General features: G+C 41.1%; 1 protein-coding gene across 2 annotated transcripts in view; it reads right to left on the bottom strand.

Moving 5' to 3' along the window:
- rims2a (regulating synaptic membrane exocytosis 2a) overlaps positions 1 to 23,797 on the bottom strand; it is a 146,160-nt gene that overhangs the window by 47,603 nt on the left and 74,760 nt on the right. Inside the window, exons 8-19 of one of the 2 annotated variants that reach the window (XM_053327475.1) lie at positions 15,992 to 16,203; positions 14,601 to 14,720; positions 12,870 to 12,969; positions 12,569 to 12,692; positions 11,216 to 11,262; positions 10,817 to 10,929; positions 9,528 to 9,575; positions 6,935 to 7,065; positions 6,390 to 6,582; positions 5,919 to 6,072; positions 3,026 to 3,094; positions 441 to 579 (exon numbers count right to left, since the gene is read on the bottom strand). In XM_053327475.1, the coding sequence (XP_053183450.1) occupies positions 441 to 579; positions 3,026 to 3,094; positions 5,919 to 6,072; positions 6,390 to 6,582; positions 6,935 to 7,065; positions 9,528 to 9,575; positions 10,817 to 10,929; positions 11,216 to 11,262; positions 12,569 to 12,692; positions 12,870 to 12,969; positions 14,601 to 14,720; positions 15,992 to 16,203 (1,450 nt within the window). The remainder of the gene's footprint in view (positions 1 to 440; positions 580 to 3,025; positions 3,095 to 5,918; positions 6,073 to 6,389; positions 6,583 to 6,934; positions 7,066 to 9,527; positions 9,576 to 10,816; positions 10,930 to 11,215; positions 11,263 to 12,568; positions 12,693 to 12,869; positions 12,970 to 14,600; positions 14,721 to 15,991; positions 16,204 to 23,797) is intronic. The other variant, XM_053327476.1, reaches the window with a different exon arrangement.

Genomic DNA, 23,797 nt, shown 5'->3' with positions numbered 1-23,797 from the left:
CTGGATCACCCCTCATGTAGTTCACTCACCACACACTGCCCCCTACTGGTCAGGGGACACATCACCTCATTTTTAAGTGGGAGAAAATACTGCAGCTCACATAAGGGCGATGTGGCATTTGGACGTCAGAGCTACTACAGCAGCACTGAGTGCTACAACCTAATTTCAAATTCCCATTTTCCAGAGTAGCCTGAAGTAGTTTTCCTTTAAACGATGCTTCTAAAGCTTACATTACACTGCATCCATCACAATTTTAAGGATTCCTAAGCATGGAAATTAAGGCATTCTCCATCAACATACAGTATGATAAATTACCAAAATATATATTACACTAATCATTATCACATAATCAATGTAGTCAGAATAAACACCTAGAAAAGGAAAAAAATAAGCTAAAAAACTGCATCGGTCGTCCCAGTGTTGCACTGAGCATTAGTTACCTGGATGGTGGGGGAACGCTGGGGGAGCGCGAACGTGCTCGGTTTATATCAGCTGACCGGGAGCAGTGGTTAGACGACATCACCTGCTCAGGGACAGACAACGTGGAGCTCTGGAAGTCTCTGCCATTTGGCCGGTAGTCTGTGAAGACAGCAATGGATAAGAAAAGGTAAGGATGAAGCAATAAGATGGTGTGTTGTTATTGAGATTTAGTCGTTTCTTATTACTATTCTGATACCAAAGATACTGTAGAAGTGGACAAGACAAATACAGTAGTTGACAACATTTGACTTTCTAACTCCTCTGTGGATTACCTGTATGGTTGAGTGAGGGAAACGGCTAAATCTGCGGTTTTGGTTGATGAAAAATGATGACTGCTAATGATGCTGATCCAGTTTAACCACAACCAGTAATAACAGACCAAACTTTCTCTCAAAGTTCTGCTTAATGTTAAATGCCATCTGCACAGGTGATAGATTTTCTATTCTCATTATGCTGACTTTATATATTCCAAAAATGAGGACTGGGTTTCTATATAGGTGAAATTCATTCACTGTGTTAAGATTGTGCATTAAACATGAAAATAGCCTTTTTTAAAATCTGAAACATAATAATGAATTTTCTCTGCAAGACTGATTAGTCCATTGAACTTGAAAGAGTTCATTAACCGATAATCAGACATTGCTAGCAGCCGTGGTTAAGGTCAATGCTTAGCACTATTACAGTTGATTGATATTCAATAGAGTGTATAGCACATTAAAATTAGTTAAAGAAAACCCTGAATCAAAAGTTGGAATAGAAGGAAAGGTGGGAATAATTGGAGGTAATGATAAAGAAATGTTGACCTTCACTTAAGGAAGTCTGACATATTAATACAATAAGATTTTCTCTTTGATAGAAGGTAGCTGTGCATAATAGTTGGAATAAATCTATTAAAACATTTCTCATTAAATGATCCATCCTGATTATAAGTGCAGGAATATGGTGCTGACAATGGCCAGTGTATGCTGGTGGAATGCTGATCATCTAAATAGCATATTGCCATACTGTCCTTCTACTGTTCGCTTACAGTTTTTAAACAAATACTAGCAACAACAAAAAATGAAGCCTGATTTGCTTCATTGTGATTCATACCAGATTTAACTGTGAAAACATCTGACATTTCTGAACAGCAGCGCCAATACAGAGCCTCCTGCAGAGGAGCAATCAACTTCCATGCAGAGCCAAATTAAATCTATTCTTCCTCTTGACATGCTGCTTCACTCATGAGTAAAGCCTGCCTGTTAAGCACACATAAAGAAGAGAACCTCACTGACAATTAGTAGGATTTAACAAGAGCAGTGGGCTGCATCAGTGCAGAAGTAGAGCACAGGACTGAAGGGTCAAAGCACTACTAAATGTACTATGAAAATTAAAAATGAAGAGTTTTCACTTCTAAAATTTCATAGCATTTAAAAAGCCAACTTCCAAAGACATGATTACATCAGCACAACCTATGCCCTAATTATTTGTGTACACTTCATCCACTAGACAATTAAAAACCTGGCAATTAGTGTACCGTAAAATAACATGCACTGAAAAAAAATGTTTCTTCCCCATTTGAAAGTAATGGTGTCAGCAATTTAATGCAAAGACTGCAGGATAAGCGGTGATGTGGTATAACCTAAGTAAAGAGGGGGGTGCAACCAGAGCTAAGAGAAGGGGTATTCCCTTCACTGTGAATGAAGTGAAGGGGACTGGCATGGTGAGTCGGTGAGGGGCTGATGAGAATGTTAAAGAGGCTAGAGAAGGATTTCCCTCAGCTTCAGTATCATCAGCGAGCTCAGGCTGATGCTCTTCCCCATGCTCTCGTTCTGTCTGTCTGACAGCCACTTTGCTACAGTAACTGTATCCATTCTCCTCTGTCTCCGATGCATTTCTTTTCCTCTCTTCTCTGTGGCCTTGATCTGCTAATAGGGATTTGAAACATTACCATGTGCTAAACAAACTGCGCAGGCAGCTGTCTCCATACTGTAATTTACTAATAGCTTTCCTGCAAATAAGGTCGACACATTTTCTGTGGTTTTGCTGGTTTTAAACACAACATTATGTGAGAGGAAAAAAACAGGGATGATATTTATTAAAAGAGATGAATACTGTTTGCCAATGCTACCTTTTGCATGAAAAAAGCCTCTTTTTTGAAATGCTTTTCTAACTGCAGTATTCCAGCATCATTTTCCTCAAGGTTGATATTTTATGTGCTTTTCAGTCTTTCTTTCCGCCTTTTTCTCTGTCTTGTAACAGCTCAGCCTCTGCTTGTCTGATATGCAGCGTGGGCGCGCTGCTGGAGCCTCATCGAGTACAGCAGAACAGCAACTAGCGGTGCAGGGGCAGAAAAAAGCTCACTGTTCCCTCTCTGTGCTGCTGCTGACAGGCTGCAGCATTTTTACCCTGCTAATATGATATATAATGGTATTTGTAAGCTTTTTAGGCCTGGGAAGCATTTTATGGATAATTATGTGTAGGAAATTAAAATTAGAAATTAGAAATTGGTTGTTACTTTTCATTGAGATTCTCTTTCTTGAACTGCATGTTAATATGACCTCACCTGTTATTACACCGACACCATCTTCACAATCGTAGTCTGAGATCTCACTGTCACTTATCCTCTGGGATCCTTTGAGTTAAAGAGACAGTGAGAAAGATGGGAAAGCAGAAAAGAGGAAGGGGGGATTGAAAGAGCAGAGCAGGAAAGGGAGAGACAGATGAGGGGACGAGGGGAAAGTCAAGTTACATTCCCACATTCATTCATTCAGTTTTTTTGTATTATACCCACCCTGGTCTGACTCTAATCTTTATTGGTTAAACTGAAGGTTCTGATGGAATCCAATAAGATATGAACCCAATGACTCTCTAACTCATGTCACTGCACTCCACAAATACAACAAACGGTCCCGCAAGAGAGCGTTTCGGTGAAAATATGCATCAGCTGTAACAAATATTGCTGCATTTCAGTGCTCGACTTCAACAAAACAGCAGATCTCTCTTCGTCTGGATGGTGGCACTCTTAAGTGACATGTTCAATCATCCAATTTACATGTGAAGGTGGGGGTTGGAGAAGTGTTCTTCTCTTTATCCCCCCCAGTTGCTTTATCACCCTTCTCTGTCCCCTCTTTGAAAAGTATGAACCCCCCACTCCAGCCCCCACCGCCGCCTTCAATGTTCAAGTCAACTTAAATCAACTGGACACGTGTGCTTTTTCAGAAATGACAAGTGCTGCACTCTGGCAGTGCCGCTCCCAACCTCTCATCTCAGTTGGCTGCAAACTTTTTACAGCTGTCAGCTCTTTCACCCCACACTAACACAAACGCCCAGAAAATCATCGTCTGGTTGGGGGGGGGCGAGCACGCCTTAAGTGTCCAGTAGAAGCATTAGAGTGAAACAGTCCAGTGTTAACCAGTATCTGTTCAAATAACATAACAGTGGTAAGAGAAGATCTATGAAAGGAGCTACTTTTCATTTTTAGGTAGATGAATTTATGACTCTACAGAATACTTAAACATACAGACAATCAAAGTGTTCTTTTTTAAAATTCTGTAAGTAAATATACGACCACTGTTAAAGAAGATTAATAATAAGAGAAGCAAATCACATATCACGCCAGCAAAAGATTTATGACAGTTTTCAAGACATATTGACATTCAAAACACACAAACACAAGCAAAGCAGAAAGGGCTGCAAAATTTGCCAACAGTAAAGAAAAATATCCATCACAGAGGAAAAGCAAGTGGTTAAGATCAAATGATACTGGGTATGCCAGGACTGACAGTCTGGGTTTTTATAGCATCAGTTTAGGATAAGGATGGAGTACATTTTTGCAGGATATAGTTGTGGGTTGCAGGGCGGGACTGTAACATATTTAACAGGTAAATACACAGAGAGGGATAGACCACTGTGTCCTAAATCTCTGTTTCCCTGGAGCGTGCACGTGTCTGCTACCTTGAGGGGATTTCAAACGAGCTGTTGTAAAATTTACACCGGCTCACCACATTGAAAACCATGTGAGGGAGCAGAAACATGCACCCTACGGGGTTAAGGGGTGGAGAATCAGGGCACAAGGATGCATCTTTTAAGAGGACAGGAGGACACTCAGATGCTCCATAGAGCAGCACTGCCTAGGAGCACAGGGGGCCTTTACCTGAGTTGTATGAATATGAGCCTTTGTCTGTAAAAGCAGAAGCAGTAAGGTTCATGAGACACAATATGCATGTACTACAGCAACTGTTAAAAGCTACATAAACTGAAGTAAGAATAGAAATAATAATAATGATATATATATAATAAAGAATAGAACCTTGTTGTTAAAAGGACAATATATTTGGAAAGTATAAACTTGTATCACTTACTCAGACTGCTTAAGCATCATACTTAACGTGTGTAATGAGGATTTCAGATTTTGTCCCAATTTCTTACAGTGCATTACATTTATGTTTGTTAGTTAACACTATAGGGTCAATATGAAGAGGATGTAGACTTTATGTAACTTATACTTTGTACTGTATGGGCCTGATTTACTAAGATCCCAAATAAAGAGTACTGAATTACATGTGCAGCCCAACAGATTGCCTGTTTGTTTTATGTGCATTTTGCGGGGGATTTATTAAGAATAACTGCACTAATGACAACAGGTGCAGACAGCAGTATGTAAATAAGGGTTTTGTGTATCTTAATGGAGTGTTTGGATGAGCAGAAAGCCGGCAAGCACAAAATTAAATTTGATCCCATGGAATTACAGATTCTAGCGGAAGAGGTTAACAAACATATTGAGTTATAGCAAAAAAAATATTACCAGAAAAAAACACTATACAGGAGAGTATTTGTGACAATGTCAATACACGGCACGGCTGGAAAAAATCTGTTCTCTGCATATTGTGTCAATGTGCCAGCCTTCAAACCTATCATTTATAAACGCAGTTACCGGCAGCAAAATTACCTTCAGGTTTGGTAAATCACAATGCGTGTGGTAAATAACATATTTGCATTTTCTCCTCCCTGTATTTTGCACACTGGGGTTAAAACGCCCCGTGTTGCATATTCATTGTGGCAAACGTACTAAATTGACAGTGCGTATTTTCTTGCACACTTGAAAGACGCAAGCCTCAGTGCGCCACGTTAATAGATCAGCGTGCACATTTTTTTGCAGGTAATGTCAAGTTTGCACACGTTTTTCCATGTGCAAGCCTTTAGTAAAGCAGGCCCTTTGTGTTTAGCTGCATCCTTTTTGTAAGTGTCATGGTAGAGAGGTCATGGTGAAGAGGTGTTAAAAACGTTATGCTTCACACTTGCAAATATTTGTTTATCTGTCCAAAACCATTAGATGAAACTGTCTAACTGCTCTAACCTCTTATTTATTGTTCATGGGGGCCACTGAAGCTCTTCATTGGAAATGACAGTAAATGATCAGAGTTTTGTGACATGACAGTGATAGAGGTGTTACATACTCTGCAGCCGCCGGGTTGGACTCTCTCCATGGAGCTGCCTGCGCTGTGTGTTGGGTGAGGCACGTGGGAGCGGGATGGAGGACACGTCGTGTGTCTGAAGCTTGTACCAGTGTGGCTCATCATCCAGAAGAGCTGTCTCCAGCTCAATCAGGATCTGACAAAGACAAAAGGCCCCAGTGAGGTCACATACCTTAAAAATGTCACTCCAATGGTTGAATTACCTGCATGTGCCACATACTCATAAAGTTCTTACCCTGAGCATCAATGCCAAATGACCCCTCCTTTTTGCTGAGGGGTAGTCATTCTTATACATTTAAACATTTACATTTTCTGTGCATGTTGGACAAGGACTGGACCATCAAAACTTGAAATGGCTAGTGCTTGACCCCAATCAAGAGGATTATGTGAGATACCACAGAGTCTGTCAGTGAGTGTCCCTGATCACTGATGTGTGGGGTTTAGTTTTCTTACCTCCCCCAGGAATTCGCTCTCCTCCTCCCTCACCCTGGCTTGGTCCCACAATGTGATCTCCAGCATGCGCTCCCGAAACTCCCGCCGGTGCACCGGCGAATACATAAAGGTCTGGTTCCATTTGGGCTCTAAGGATTTCTTTACCGTTTTTGTTCTCCTCTTGCTTTTGTCGCTGGAGGAACAATAATTCAAACTGTTTTTATTTACAACCATGATAGAAAAGAGCCACGAATACAACAGATCAATAACACAACACAGCACAGAGCACAGCACCGGGGCATGCTGGGAAGTGTGGTGAGAATTAGGTGGTAAAATTTGAAAATGACCTCCTGCAGTACTAAACCACAACAACTTAAATAGACACATCCACAGATAACTTTCCATTCCTGGTGCTAAAGGGTGAAAAACAATGCCACATGACCTTTTAGAACATTCTAATGTCAAAAAACTTTAGAAATAATCCTGTACCGGACAATAATGTCTGACATGACACTGAATGAGTGGGGTGGTTGAAAGAAGCGTATAGTAACTGTTCCTACTCTTACCTTCTATCAGGGAGGAAGTAGATTTTGACATAAGGGTTCCTGTGCCGGCCATCTTCCCTGGGTGGCAGGTCTTTGGCGCCCAGGATGGTGACGATAAGCTGATGACCCACTTTGTCATACCACAGTTTGACCTACAGGGGCAGAGCAGAGACAGACTGCTGAGAGATAGATCTGGGTCAACAGGAGTTAGAACACACACAGAGGGAATAATGCAGGAGAAGACTTCGTCGAGTTAGGGATGAAGTTTTTACATGTGCATTTGTGTCTTCTTGCATTGAGTTTAGGAACTATGTCATTTCATCCTACAGTACAGTTTTGGGTCTTCTCCTGCATTTACCCCTCAGAGAAAAGCAGAAAAAATGTCTACCTGCTAAGGTGATGTCAGGTCACATGCTTGGCAAGGTAATTTATTCGAGCTTAAGTGTTCATTAAAACACTGACTTATGGTATTAATGTTATTATGATATGCTTATGTAATAATATGAAAACAATATGAGTGATACTTGAGTCTTTGTGCTAAAAAATATCCCTAACCCTTCAATTAAGAGATGTGTTTTGTGTATGTGACATGAACAATAATATATGTGTGTGTGTGTGTGTGTGTGTGTGTATATATATATATATATATATATAACATTTTATATATAGATACATATATACCATACATATCTGTATTCACTGTAATGTGTGCTTTCACATAAAAGGGTTTTATAATGTATGTGTTTTGTGTGTGTGATTAAAAACTTCCCCTGCAGGGAAACATAACGTTTACTGAATAGAGCTGAATGCAGTTGGTCTGAATGTCATTTAAACTAAACTGAACTGAAGTGAAATGCTAAAGGGAACACACTCTAAAATTAACAGCATGTGCTCAGTTGAAATGATACCATCTATGAGTGATGATGTTGCCTGTAATAATGTTGTTTCAGATATTCAATGGGCATTGATATGGAGAAATCAATCATGCTGTTGCGAGAGGAATCGAAGACAGTTCACACCAGAGGGAAGTATGGACTCCAAAAGAAGACACTTAGAAGAAGGAAAAATTCCAACTGAAGCCTCAAAGAAAGTAGATGAAATGACAAAAGAAAACTTCTAAGCTTTTGTCCATACTTCGGTAAGAATATGATTCATGGAAAGGGTCTGCACCATTTAAAACTACCAGCTAATCATGCAGCAACGCAAGAGAGGGCATTCAAGACAAGTCAGTAGGTTTAATAACAGACAGCAGGGGGGCTTATGGGAAAACAAATTGTACCAAATAATCTCTACACCTGTTGCCCATCAAACTAACAGATACTGCAAAATATCTGTCTTTGAATTGGTGAAATATCTCTAAACAGATTCAACTTAGAAACCTAATGATCATAATATGTCTAATAATACACACGAGCCAAAAGGAAGATACTGAAATAAACAACATGTAGGTGACTTTGTGATGTGTAAACCCAATCTAATTATCAATTGACTGAAGCACACACTTTTCCAAGAGTGCAAACCCACTAAAACATAATAAAACCAAATTTACCTCAGTTCTAACTCTACACCATGTGTTTAGACACCTCTAAATCTTAAAATCCCACAGTACATATCTTTACAGACAGCTGTATGCTCCACTATGCATAAGAACCACACTCTCTACCCACGAGACTTCACATCAGATCCATATTAAGTTTGTTGACGTCATTCTTAAGCAAAACAACAAGAAATATATCCAAATTTCCAAGCAGGAGTATTAACCTGCACGCTAACTGAATCAAGAATACGGATTCACACAAAATGACTCTATCCAGTGTCAAAAAAGAAAAACCAAAAAAAAAGAAAAAGAAAAAAGAAGACTGACTGATATTAAAGGTGACATATTAAAAGAGACCCTTGCAGCGAAGGAAAAGCTTCAAAGCTTTGCTCAGTTTAAAGTTTGTTATTTGGAAGGTACAATTTGCTTATTCGTTAACTCTCATCTGGAAGGGAAAATGCAATTTGGTTGGCAAAAAAAGGATGGTGAACTTGGTATCTTTTCACTGCAACATGGAACCGCAGACCCATTAACCATGATCTGCTAATTAACATCACGTCATCAGTTCAACTCACACACGGAGGAGTCCCTCTGTACTGTACTGTGTATTGTGTATGGCTAAAGAGTTACTGTATCAAGGCCTGGGTTCATGTCACACTGAAGCAGAAAATAACCCAAGTCCTTAGTCCTAAAAAAAGTGGAGACACCCTCCTGCATTGCCAAAGTGAAGATCCAACAATTTACTACACAGGATAGGATCGATTACTGGAGTCAGTAGAGGGAATCGAGCAATGGAAGAGTGTCTCCTAAATGTGTGTAGATTAGTTGAGCATGCACTACCTAGGCAGAATGATGTGAATGGGTTAAAATGAGTAATAAGAACTGTAATCATAACAGTGATACCAAGAAATCAAATTGAAGAAAATGACACAATGCACTGCACTGAGAGGGAAACTCGAAGCTGGCATTTCCCAGAGAATGCATTTCCCAAAGTATGGAAACAGAAAAAAAAGGCCAGTCAACAGTCAATGAGCAAAGACCAAATAGAGATTGTGCCCTTCAGACAGGGCCCATTACCTGGACCCTAGGGGCAAAAGGCGTTGTTCTTCTACTAAGGCTTTGGCTCTGGATAAGCAAAATTAAACAGCAAAAGAAAAGGAAAAAAGAAAAGAAAAGAAAAGAAAAGAAAAAATGCAATAAAACCAAAACCTCACAAAACAACAACAAAAAACTCACAATACACTCTAAACACAACAACACAAGTTTGTATTTTTAGGTGGGATATTTAGGCCAGTGGGTTCAGTCTTCTTTTCCTTTTTCCTTTTCACTTGTATCTTTGTGATTCTATCTAAGATCTCCTGTCCCTGAGCTACTCTGCTCTGTTCTGAGCAGACGCTTTGAGCAAATTACAGATGGCTTGTAATTATAGCACTCCTTCTTCTCTGGACCTTTTCTCCCTCTGCTTCAAAGCTTGCGTCACAGTGACGTTAACCTTGGTTACTATCCTTAAATACAATTTAAAGACTGTTTTAAAAATATCATTACCAACAGTTCTTAACTGTTTGGAATTATTCATCAGGCACTACAGAGCTTACGAGCTTTATTCAATGAACTGAACTGTTTGAGTGATTAGTTGTTTTTGGATTTCAAGGTCAGTTCCTTCATAGAAATGTAGAAGCAGGGGAGAGATAAGGGTTTGCAGGATTCAGTGCTTATTTATTAAATGGCTGACACGATGCATTTGTGTTAGGACTCTACAGCAATTGGAATCAGACATTTTCCTGTTACACCATGTCACTAAAATCTAAAAATGATTCAGAATGGTCAAATTAAAAAGGACCACAATGGTTGTTTGAGGTATAAGCCTTAAAATCCAATGCCACTTAAACCCAACATTTCTCCCATAAACATTGATATTTTAAGAAAAAGCAAAAAAACAAGTGCTGAAGGTGTTAATAACAACCTAAAACTACAATTCCCTTGTGGATCCTGAATTTGAGAGTTGATTTATCTCTGGCTTTAGTGCAGCCCTCTACCCATTTACCCCAGGAGGGTTTTTATACTAGATAATGGACAACACACACAGTAACCTGATCTACAGTCCTGTGCTGGGTTGGTAAAGGGCCAGCTGAACAGGCTGGGAGCGAAGCTGTGCCCGGTAGCCCTAACAATAGTTTAAACTAGGATTTAATATATATTCTGAGTTGCATAATTAATGCAATGTACATTTTATAATATGACATGTGATCATTTGGATGTAACTCTCATAACCTGTCTCATTCAACAGTGTTCACAATGCAGTCTAACAATGCAGTTTCTTCAGAGCATTTCACGTATAGTCTGTGTGTCCTGCTGAGGTGACTTACTGAGAGTTGTCCTGACAGGTATTGGGGGGCGTCCCTCAGCATGCTGGGACTCATGGGGGACGTGACGGAGATGGACGGGCGATCCATCTTCTGAGACTCAAAAGAACTCGAACCTGACGGGGCACAGATGACACGGGGGATTTTGTTTTTTTTTTAGGAGAAAGACACAGATCTTACTTTGTGGTTTTCCTGACATGATTAGATAACATGAGAGAGTAGCGTAGACAAGAGAAGAGACGCAGAGAGAGCATGAAAGCACCGCACGAGAAAGACAGAAATACAGGGAGGCAGAGTGACAGGAGCAGTTCTCTCAGATATTTCCTGAACTTGATGTTTCTAGGCTGATTAATTGGATCAAATGGGATAATGAAATAGGCTAAAGATCCTGACAAGACTCACTTGATTCCAGTTGTGCATGTGTGCTGTCTGGTATCCTCGGAATATCTCTGGAAAAAAGAAAAAAGAATAAAAGGAAAAACAGATAGAGTGTGAGCTCCTGAGACAGAAGAGAAGAAGGGATGGAGAGGATCAATCTGAGCTAATGCTGAATACACTGTGCTTTAATGACCATAAGCACCGCATTAGTCTTCATTCCCCCAGCAGCCCCTCAGCAGCACAAAGCAGGTCAGATATAGGAATTGACAAAGCAAAGGTGCCGCTGTTTTTCCCCACAATTTCCCCTTTTGAAAACAATTGGAGGAGAGAGTATGGCAGCATTGTTCCGTCCCGTGTGGGCCCCGAGCCGACAGAGCCGCAGCCGGAGGGAGGCAGGAACAGATTTTGAATAAACAAGTCTGCGCCGCTTGTTCACAAACACATTTAGTGAGAACACGAGCTATATTCCCTCTCGCATTTCCCACTTCCAAGTCTCCATATTATAGAGTTCAATTCAATTCAGCATTATTCTGAGTCATAGAGGCAATGACGTGGCATAACAGAGCCTGCAGATATGAGTGCTGTAATCAGTTCAAAGACAAAACTATCAATGGAAACAAGATATTTTGAAGGGAAGTGATGTAGTCACATTAAGATGTGTGTTCATTTTCTAGCTTTTTCTAGCAAGATATACATTAACTACTACTGCAGGGAACTGTAAAAAAATGTCCAGATTGACTCAATTACATCTAACTCATAAGAAGCAAACAAGTACAAAAACCTGCAAAGAAGGCACAAGCCTTCATTAACAGTTATGCAGCAGTGATTTTATTCCATGAGCTGACATTCTGGCAGGAACATGCCTTCTTCACAGCTCCAAATCTAAACAAAATCTCAGCATATATATTAGACCTGTTTGTATCAAAAGGACAACTACAATGACTAAAAATGTTCAAAATTCTGTACAAACTATGCAGCAAGCACAGCTCCTGTTATATATCCTTCAACCCTACATATACAGTGAAAAATACAGTCTAGGATAGATGTTCCACACAGAAACCCAAACAGTAATAAAAGCTTTTACAAACCTGATCTGGGTACACCTGATAAGTGAGAGAGTACAGACATACATTTGAAAAATACTCTCGCAGTATAGAATTTCATCAATAGGAAAATTGGAAACCAAAACAGCAAATATAAGGGTCGTGGAAAAATAAAAAAAAATGCTTCATCAGCGGCAGAGGTATCAAAAGAGTCAGTTTGGCCTCAAAACCTAGTAAACATAAACATTATACAGTGTTGTGAGTCCTGTGGAAGCAGCCCAGCAGGAGTCTCGTTTGCAGAACATAGTGTGTGACACTGACAGTGAGCTCTCACCCTATTGGCCGTGAGACCACCAGCTCCACCTGCGGCTCAGGCTTGGATTCTAGTATGATATTGTAAACTTCTTTAAATGTGGCTCCTTGTAAAAGTTTCCCATTCCACTCCAGCACTTGGTCACCTGCAAAAACACCAGATAAATCTCAAAACACATGGAATATTTTGATCTCTTGATCGTTCATGGTAGCACTGTCTGTGACTGTCCTAAGTGCGGAAAATACACATTGCTTGCACTTGTGTTGAATACGTTTGAATCCACTAATTCAATTCTGAATTAAAGTTTTTGTGTGTTGAATACCTGGTCTGAGGTGTCCAACAGTGTCTGCTAGACTTCCTTTCCTCACTTTAGTGATGAAAGCACAAAGTCTACCAGATTCTGTCATCTTGCCTCCCACCACCTGTAGAAAAAGAGAGGTGACTGCATCAGTATTGACATAAATGTGAACCAGCTTTGTTAGTGTTCTTATTACAGCAGCATGAATGTAGCATAACTCTTCCCAGCACAACCTGTGAAGATGTAGCATTTGCACTGCAGCTATCAGAAGTAGTCTTTTTGTTCCCTCCAAGTATTCTGTTAATTGCATGGCTTTAGCTCTTGCCTGCGAGGTATGAATCCTCAATAAAAGCATTATAAGGAGAGGGTCAATGGTAAAAAAAAAAAAATGTCCCGGGCTCTGCTTTCTTTCCCAGGGACACACTCTGGTCCTGCTCTGTGGTTCTGTAACAGTGCTGGCCCGTGGGCTAGAGCTGTACTGTACAGTCCTGAGCTGCTGTACTCCACTCTGCTCAGCTTACATGGGCATCATACAAATAAAAATCCCTCTTAATGGCAGCTGAATGCCAACATACAAAGGAGCTTAGGGAAGTCTGCTAAATGAAATGGCTTTATGTAACAGGCAGGAGCCAGAGAGGGAGGCTCTCAGAGGGGAAAGAGAGAGAGATGGACAGTGAGGGCGAGGCTGGCAGCCTGACTGATGGACTGACTGGCTGGATTGCCGAGTTGGTTGGCTGCTGCTGAGCGGACAGAAATGCACAGAGGCACTGAGCAGACACAAACATGCCATTTCAGGAGGCTCATTCAATCAGTAATGATTTTTCCCCATCTCACTCCTCTCTGTTGTCTCTCCTCATGGCCCCCATACTCCTCTGTACTTTGGCTGCTCAGCTTTTTTTTCCCCTTTTTTTTTAATTAAAGGGTGCACCACCTACAGATTGCTCACATTTCTGCATTGGTGACAAAATAATGGAAACCAGTGGATCTACCACAGCAGACAGTCTTTTGTATACTTTAGAAATGTAAAGACTACACTGCAATAACCTTCTTAGAGAAAACATTCAAATCACCAGAATATGACCAACAGCAATACAGACATAAAAGCATACTAAATGGTCTTCAAACAACACATAAATCAGAGATAAGGTGAGTATAGAATGTATATATGTAGTGGATTGTGGTGGTACTATTCAATACATAAACACTGTGGTTAAAAAAAAAAGACTTTCTAATTGGGACAACAGTGACGGTTCTGGAGTGATTTGTTTCCTCTGAGCTGCTGAATGCACTTCATTAAAGTAGTTCAATGTGAGTGAGTTCAGAAAATTGTAGAGCTCAATTTCCACCGCTGCTCATTAATATTCATCAGGAGCATAATCAAGTCTCTAATGAATATTAATACTGAGTAGCACTATGATGTAACCAATAATTTGAAGCCTAGGAGAAAAATCAAAAAGAGGCCACAATATAATAAAATTCATGGCTGAAAAGTTATTAAATGTTTGCATAAGGGGAGATAATAGACACAGATGGTTAGCTGTAACCGTCTTCCTGGAATTCCCAGGTACGATGGTGCTATCAGTTCTAGTGAATTGCCAACATATTTTGCATCATGTATGAATGACACCCTATTTTCTGAAGTGTAATGGTGGTACAGCAGAAAGCGTGATGGTGCAGTGTACATTGATGTGGCTGTGCATGCGCAGTACCCTATAGGCACACACAGACAGGTGCATGGAACTATAATAAGCTCACCTTCAGACCAAGCAGAGCTCCTGAGTCTCGAGGCACACTTCCATCTTTCATGCGCTTGTTGAGCAAAATACGCCCTATTAGGCGATCCCCATCTTTGGACGGCTGCCACGTCACCGGGTGCTACAAGGTCAGAGCGACAGCACACCTTTTGTTCAACAACTCAGCCACTTGAAGGTGATCACTTTAGATCAAAGAAGACAACTGTCCATAGTGAAAAGGGGGCATGGGGGAGGGGGAGTATTTATTCACTCGGGGAAGAAAGTTCACACAAACTCAGTGCGGTTATTTAACTTATAAAAGATAAATCCCAAGTTAATCATGGTCTACAATATTAATACAAATTGACAACTTTTACAGGGAAATAAAAACTCAAAATACAAACATTCACAATAGTCTTAAGTGTTATTTCCAGAGCTTGTGTGAACCTGCCGGTGTGAGGGGTGGAGTGAGCGTCATGCAGCGCCCCATGCAGAGTAAAGCAAGCAGCCCCAACACTCCCCCTCAAACCAGCTCGTCAAACTGGAGCAGGAAGACCGGAGTCTCAGTCCAGTGCTTCTCTACACACAAACATACAACCACCATCAAGTGGAGTGGTGAAGGGGAAAGCAGGGAGCGAAAAAAAGAGGGGAAAAAAGATCATCTATGATATAAGAACAAATGAGGTAGACCAATGTTTAAAGATTGAAAAGGATGAAAAACTGACAGCACAGAATGAAGCCATGAGACACAGATAGGGTGAAGTCACAGACGCGGCAGTGGAAGGGAAAAAAGAAAAACAAACGTTTTTAACTTTTTGTGAAAAACAAACCCAATCTTCCCTGCTTTGTGTGCTTACAATCATTTGGGTTTTTAATATAGAAGTGAGTGGAAAGTTGGGCAGGGGGGCAGGTTCTCTCTGGACCGGGTGCTGTGGGGAAGGGCAGCAGAGTGAGAGGGACGGGCCTGAGTAAAGTGTTCCTACTGCACTAAACAGGACTGCTGCAGAGCAAGAACACAACATACGGAGGAGAACGAGCATGCAACTAGGAGAGACCCACATTCCTGTGTGCCATGACAAACAGAGAGGTTGTGTGTCTATGCTCTTCGTTTACAACTACTGTAAAGATGTGTAGTTTCTGTTTGGGTAGCAAAACAGCAAGTACAAGTAGCAAGCAAAGAGGGTGGCCCCGAAAGACTTTTTTTCGGCAACACCGAGCAAAGGTGGAGCCAAAAGTAACCGAAAACAAAAAGGAACGAAATCGCAAGAGAAATCAATTTATACAACGTCAAATGAAATCCAAAAAAACAAACATCTCACCTATTTACACTTAGTGACAGAGAGCAAACAAAGACTGGATGGGTAGGTCATAAATAATAATAATAACAAAATGCAGGCTAGGTTGTCTCAGTACCTTCTCACTATGGCTATGCTCCTCGTTTAGGGTAGTGCTACTGCACGTATCAACTCCCGAGTCTTTAACCTGCGGTTCACACCATGCCAAGTCCTCTTCAAATGAGTGTCCCCCAAAGCGCACCATTTTCTTTTGCCTCTCAGATAAGGTGTGTGTCGGCTCGGACATAAATGCCTGCTCAATAGTTTTTCTTTTTCCCCTTTGACTGTCCCCTACAGGTGTGGGATAAAAAACAGAAAGAAAAACAGAAAAACAACATGCAAAGGTGTAAATAAAACGAAGGAAACATGAAATGACAAAAGACTCTGGGAGAAAGGGGGGACATGGGGGGGAAGGGGGAGAGAGAGAGACAGAGAGACAGAGAGAGAGGGAGAGAGAGATGGGGGTTAAGGGGCAGGAGAGAGGGAAGGGGGAACGGGGGAGAGGATCAAGGCAGGGCTCCACATGTCTCACCAAAGACATTGGGGAGGCCTCGCTGCTATGCCAAGATGCATGGTCCCACCAATGGCCATCCAAATCTCCTGTAAGGTGGGGGGGGAAGGGGGCGCACATACACGAGAGAGGACAGCGAGAGGGACCAGTGAGGACACCACGAGCCACAGCACACAGACATTAACAGCCAGACACACGCAGAACACACATACAGTACTTAACAAGACATCCCAAGATCCATTTATATACACACACGCACGCGCACGCACACGCACCCACACCCACACGCACACACACACATACACAAACAGTCGTCACACATACTGCTCAAACTCTAAATGTGCTTATCATGTGCAAATCTTAGACCCCTGTGGAGAAAGACAAAATACAGCTCAGGTGATAAAACATTAAGGACTAATATTGATTGGATCATCTCAGCAGTGTACAGCGAGCAAAGAACACAAGCCTGCATTCTCAGCTGCAGCACTCCTACTTTCAGCATTCATGAACATTATAGTTTTCTCCTCTTTTCCTTTTCCTTCCTACAAGACATGTTATCAATCCCAGCATTCATTGGGTGATAGGAGAAAAAACAACCTTGAAAATCCATCACAGGGACAACAGGACACTCAGTCATACCTACAGGAAGTTCAATGTTTCTAATTGAAATGTCTTACGTGTGTTAAACTGGCACCTCATAAGATATTTTCACAAAGTCTCCAAAATGTTACAAGTAGTATGTTTTGTCAAAATATATCTATTTCATCAACAGAGAACAGAATTCTCTTAAATCAGGACTAAAATGGACAAAAACTCACGTTTGGTTCAAACAAAGTTAGTGTGCAGCTATCTTATCGTATAGTAGTTGGATCTGTAGGAGGGAGCAGAGCGTCTCTCTAATGTGTTTAACTGGGGATTCAGATTGCAGTGGCACACAGCCTTAACTGACCTCAATCTAAAGTGCACCAGGGAGAGCTTTTAAAGATGAGTCTCTGATTACAACTTCTGTAGTAGCATCAGTGGACACACAGCCTTGAGAAATACAGGCTGGGGAAGTGGCTATAATGGTATTACAGGGTGGAGGTTTCTGGGACATGTTTTTTTTACTTCTTTACCCTGAAGAAGAGGAATCAAGTCATTTCAGTTGTAAAACCACGTCCCCATGTTTCTCTCACAAGGAAGAACCAAAAAAAGGAGACACTATTATTTTATGAGACAAACATCGGCTGGCTGTGAATATTTGATCTAGTGTAAACGTATGTCAGCAGATCCAACTTTGTCATTCTACAGGATTTACCCTGTTTTCCCGTGTGGATGCACAGAGCGGAGAGAGATGGAGAGCTCTTTCAATTTGATTAAGAGGATTAAAAATCCAAGCTAATTAAAAAAAGAGTGAAGAAATATTGAATCCAAAGGTAGCGCTAAGATTCCCGGTGGAGAGTAGTATGGAGGAGGACTGAAGGTTGAGGCTGTCCAACGAGAGAATAATCCTACAGAGAAATCTTTTCAGTGGTCAGAGAGATACTGACTTGGGTGAAACTGGAGATTTCTTTGTCCAGAGATCTTACTGTGAAGTACATTTAACATCCTATTATCCAATTTAAATGTTATTCCCTTATACTGGCTAATCATTTTACAATTCAGTAATGGAGTGAATTAAGAAACTGAATTAAATTGCTCTCATGAAAACTTTTAAAAGACGAGGTGGGGTCATTTAAGCAATACAGAAACCCTATTTAGTGTTGACAGACAGATCAGCAGTTGGGGGTCTTTCACTAGCACATGTGCAGCTGTTGGTCTACATGTGTACTTGTGTGAATGTATGTAGTTGCAGTGAGGCTTAGGGGCCATGAGCACAGGTAAGGTCATCTTGAAAACACTGTGTCTGTGCTACCCTCTGGGCTATATACATCACATTCCCCACACTTCACTTCCCCTGCAAAGAGCTGTACAACCTAATGGATCTATACAGGACAGGCTTCCTTCAAGCATTATCTGGCTGAGGATACAGTCTCGGGGAAATTAGGGAACTCTGATGGAAATGCATAAAAATAGACCTGCATATGCTTCTGAATGAAGAGGAAGAGAGGCTGGGGCACAGGAGCGCACGAGGGTAAAAACGAAGGGATTTTCAATATAGAGGAAAAAAGACGCCGCGTGGAGGAGGAATGCTGGGTAAAGATAGTGCCACTGTGAATAAATGTAGCCACAGTGTCCAATCTTCTAACAATGTGAAAATATACACACAACTGATGCAGAAACACACTACCTATAGAAAACATACTACACATTCCTTTAAAAGTTAATTCCAGTTTTTAACAAGCAGGGATTCATTTTTAAGGCGTTGTCCATCGCTACCAATTATTTCACTAAATGAATTGCTTACAGGTTGTTATATAGTAAAGGTTGTAAATGTACAGGATAACCCAGAATTTTATCCAGATTGTCTAAACTTCTTTATTTGCACGTAAAAGTGAAAGTTAGAGCACTGGAAATGTCAGCAATGACTTGCATAGATTGCAACTGCCTAGAAGAAATTGATGTACTTGCTGCAGCTATGGACACAACTGTGTTATTAATGAAAGGTAACTTGGTCTGTAAACTATTAAATCTATGTTTTAAATAGACAGTTCAATTAATAGCTTAATCATTTGGCTTTGTTTTCTATTATAAATAACCTTGGCTAACCTGACAGCTGGTTAAAAACCTGTCTGGTTGTGTTTCTTACTCTGCCTGACGTATTTTTAGAGTTGTCAGTGTGTTCCCATATCTAAGAAAATAACTGTTAGCAATGATGGCCAAAACTATGAAAATATGACCCATATTGCAATAAAACACAAATATATTTCTTCTTGGTGAACTTCTAGCATCATTTTATAAAACTGGGACGTAAGTAGTTTTTTAAAATGATCTTACTATATTTTTAATATAGTTTTAGAATCATTCCATTGCATAAATCTTGCATTTCTTTGGGTTAAAGTTAAACTGACCACAACATCATTGCCCTTGGCTATTTTAACTGGCTTATTAATATTAATACATATTCCTGCCAGAGTCAAATGCTGTCTGAAGACATTTCCACAGTTTTCTTCATCTTCAGAGTTGTGACCAAGTTGCAAGGTCAGTGTGAGCCAAACAAAACAAACTTTCCTGTGTCCCTCCCTCCCTCTGCTATCACTATCCATCCATCAGTCTAGCAGAGTGCTAAAACTACTTACTGTACACAGTTATGCACTGTGATAAAACATTATGGATGTCCCCAGACAGGCTTTGCCCTCTGCGGCCCTCTAACCAACAGCTGACAACAGTGATTACCCTCTTTGCCTCCCAGCTGCTATTCTGTCGGCAGCATAAACACCAGAGCGCAGTTCAGCATAGTAGACACTCTCCATTGAACAAGTCACTTGCATAATGTGACCATGATAGTCCAAACAGCTCAGGGCCTGTATTTATGATCTGCAACGGGAAGAAGCATATCAAGTAAATCACCTTAATTTGATATAGATATGGACAGACTACACTTTGAATACTACATCTCAATATTATTTCCGTCACTGTTTCTCCTCCACCTGCGCTTGTTCTTCCTCCCATCACGCTCCTCCACCATCACCAGCCCTCTCCCCAGCCCACCCCCGACGTCTGTCAAAAAGAATCTGAGTGGGCGCTGGCATAAAAGGCACGTACAGCCTCTCCCTTTTCTTTCCCCGAGCTTTATTAACAATGGCACGCCACAATTGGGCACTGATCCCCAGTGAGGCACTGAGTGGTTTTTCAGGGAGCAGGAAACTCATCACGGCCATAAATTGTGAGCATCAGCAGTCTGCGCCCGGCCCTGCCGTTTTGCCCTGGCTCCGAGGCCCCCGCAAAAGTGCTGATTCAGGGCGAAGGCAGAGCGCAGGCAGTGGCCGAGTTCACCACCAGCAGGCTTTCCATCACTTTGACAGCTCAATAAAAACCAGTGTAAACTATTAATTGGATCATTAATTATTGATGCTGTTTTTACTACAATTCAGGGGGCGTGAGCAGAAAAGAGGCAGGGGTGAAACAGTGTGTATGTTTAAACATAGCCACCACGCTAGAAGGTGAAAACCTCTAGTGGAAGCAGATCTTAAAATATCGCCTCTCAGTCTAAAATAAAAAGACCTAACTAACTTGTATTATGTACAAAACAGAGTTATATTACCTTTTAAGGGACAGAAGTTTAATGAATAAGAAAGACTGGAGAGCACATACTACAAACCCAACTGAACCTCAAAGCCATTAATGAGGATGTCACTTAGGCTGTCACTACACAATGCCCACCTCTCCACTGTAGTTAGCCATAGCCAGCCTCTCCTTTTCTGTCTGTTCGGCACTATTATGAGACTGCATGTCAGGAGAATCAATACAGAGGAAAACACAGGGAGAGCACCATCATGGTAAATCAGTCTCCAGCTATTGCAGGCACGAGTCAGGCCTATTAAAGCTGGCACGCCCTCTTTCCTCCAGTCCCCTCCCCAACTATGGATGCCCCTCCTTCTCATCCCATCAAACTCTCTGCCTTCCTCAGCGTAAGCCCTCGGGGGGGGGGGGGGTTTGGAGATTTGAGAGTATGACATAGACCCCCTCGCCCATCTCCTGACCCAGTCGAGCTGAGTGCAAAAACCCAGAGACACTAACAGGACACATATGATCAAAACATCCTTTCTGTCCTCTTTTTCCATCTCTCTCCCACTCTGGTGCATGCAATTACAACTTCTTGTTCTTTGTTTAGCTGCTTTGGCATTTTTTTCTGCTCCTGGTGAGGGTAAATGCTCTCTGCAGTTGCTAATAAAAGAGTGCTCGGTTTGCATGTTACATTACACGCAGGGAGATTCCTTCGTGGGGTCAGCTTTTTAGACTGAGGACTGGATGTAAATCATGGTCAGTGCCTGAGCATTTCAAACACCTGCACAGTCTGGTTGAGCTGAAATACATCTACAGTGTGCCATTTCTACAGTCAATTTGCTTAATTTGCTCCATTTGTAAACTTGATGCACTGCCATCTATCTTCATAGCTGTTACCTTTTAGGAGTGCAGATCTCTCTATATTATATAAACTTTTATTGATTATATTAATACACTCCTGAATGTCACATATCCAAATCTGGGACCTAGAGTTTGTATGGCCTGTCTGCTGTCAGTTACATAATTAAGTCTACTTTGACGGAGTGCAAACAAGGACACTCTGGTTTAAAATAAATGGTTCAGTGGAATTTTCTGAACCATTTATCAGACTCCCTGCATGCACCGTATCACACAGCAGCCTTAATTATGGCACAGATGAATGAAACTGCCAATTATACCTAAAGAAAGACCAAAGATAGCCTTCATATAATCAGCTGTAAGAGGATGTTCTGTAGCTTGCATGGAAAGCTGTACTTATTCAGGGCAATAGTTCAACTCCTTCCTTTGTTTATCCTTTCTCTCCTACACAGGCTGACCTGTGGAGGAGGCAGACAGACGCAGACACAAACAACAGAAACTCTGACCCTCAAAACAGCCTGCTATTCTCCCTATTTTCGTTGCATAGCCACCTGGAAACCTGGAAACTCCCACATCAATAATGTAGCACCAGTGCTGAGCTGCTTCCCTCAGTGAGGAGAACAGTTACATAACAGAGCAGACCGACTGAATTCCTCCATTCTCTCCTCTAGATTAAACATTTTGGGCGTGTGGCAGGTGCTTTTGCTCTGGTGGTGCTGACAAAAAGCAAAGTGCTACTGTACTTTCATCCTCTCCATCTTTTATTTCTCCACTTGTCAACCACGCCACCATCTTCCTTTCTCTTTGCTGCTTTTAACATTTCTCAGGTAAAGGCCTGTGTAATTACAGCTTTGACAACAAAATCAATTTGCAATTACGACAACTGTCAACCAGGTGGAGCAGTCACGAAGCTAACAGCCTTAACAATCGCTTCTGACGTTGATTCTATGCAAAGTGGCATTTAATTCAGTCGCTCTGACTGTTTGCTTGCCAGTGTTTGTTTATACACTTGCACAAGTATGCTTGTGTCTCCAAGCAGGTAGGACATTTGCCATGAGCGATCTGATGTCTGTTTCTTTCCTGTAGTTAAACAGTAGGACAGAACAGGCAGAGCCAATACCTAGCATATCACTTCAGTTAAGCTGGGAGACGACATACACTGTTTAAAGAAAATAAATCACATTATTACTTTAATGTTTAGACAGCTTTGGGTACTTACAGTTCTCGAAATGATACGATAGAGCTAATTAAAAATCAACAACATGCAGTGCAAATTCCTTTAACTAGCACACTATTTATGGGTCAGTAATAAACCCTCACCATTCACCCATAACCATGACCGGTTTTTGCTTCCATCCCTATTGGATTGACCCATAATCCTATCTCCACTATATAACAGGCCACTTTAGCAGAAATAACTTCATCAGCGTGGTATGAGTGGTAGCACAGCAGTAAGGAAGTGAAGGAGTCGAGGCTAACAGCGGAGGTGCAGGAAAACATACAGTCACCCTCTGCTCTTTCATTACCTTTTGCTAATAACCTCCATTCATTTATATGCAGCAGTAATGACATTAAACTACTCAATAAAATGCACCACGATTGTTATTAACTCAGCTCACCTTGTTTCACTAGACACCCACAGCCCCCCCCAACCTCTCCCCTGCCTCCCTGTGTCTGTCGGTTATGTAACACCCTCCATTAGATCAGACTGATCATGTGAAACAACTGTGGTAGAAACCTGGCAAAATGTGCCACAAGCAAATGAAGGAGGCCTAGAAAGCAGAAGAGTAACATTCATTTCAAACCGCAGCCCCACACACACACACACACACACACACACACACACACACACACACACAAACATACATCCACACTGAAACACAAACCTCCTCCTCAAAGGCACAGGAGCTGTTAGAATAAATTCACAGATACACACATAAAATGCTTCGCACATCAGGCTCATCATTTTCCGTTTTTACGTATTTTTACTGAAAATGTTGGAATTTTATAAAAGAAGCAAATTAGTTTTAATAAATGCTCTACATACATGATTCAGTAAAGTTTCAGTTTACAGTATGGCTGAACGATTTTGAATAAATATCTAACTGATTATTTTGACTGCAATATTGGAGGGAAAGATCATTTTACATTGTTATTCTTATTTCCATTGAAAAACATTGAAAACATTAAAGTGGGATTTTTGTGGGGATATTTACTAAACAAATGTGTTTTCTTAAGTCTGTAGAATTTGATGTATAGGCCAGGACATCTCTGCAGCACAACTATATTCAATTTAAAAATGGCATATTTTGCCTTTAACAAATATTGCACCCTCTGTGATTTTAAAATTTCAGTTGGTTGTATTGCAAT

Source organism: Scomber japonicus, chromosome 10, assembly GCF_027409825.1.
Source record: "Scomber japonicus isolate fScoJap1 chromosome 10, fScoJap1.pri, whole genome shotgun sequence".
NCBI classification, from domain to species: Eukaryota; Metazoa; Chordata; class Actinopteri; order Scombriformes; family Scombridae; genus Scomber; species Scomber japonicus.
Note: the sequence above shows the minus strand (reverse complement) of the source record. Positions and strands in the feature narration are given on the sequence as shown.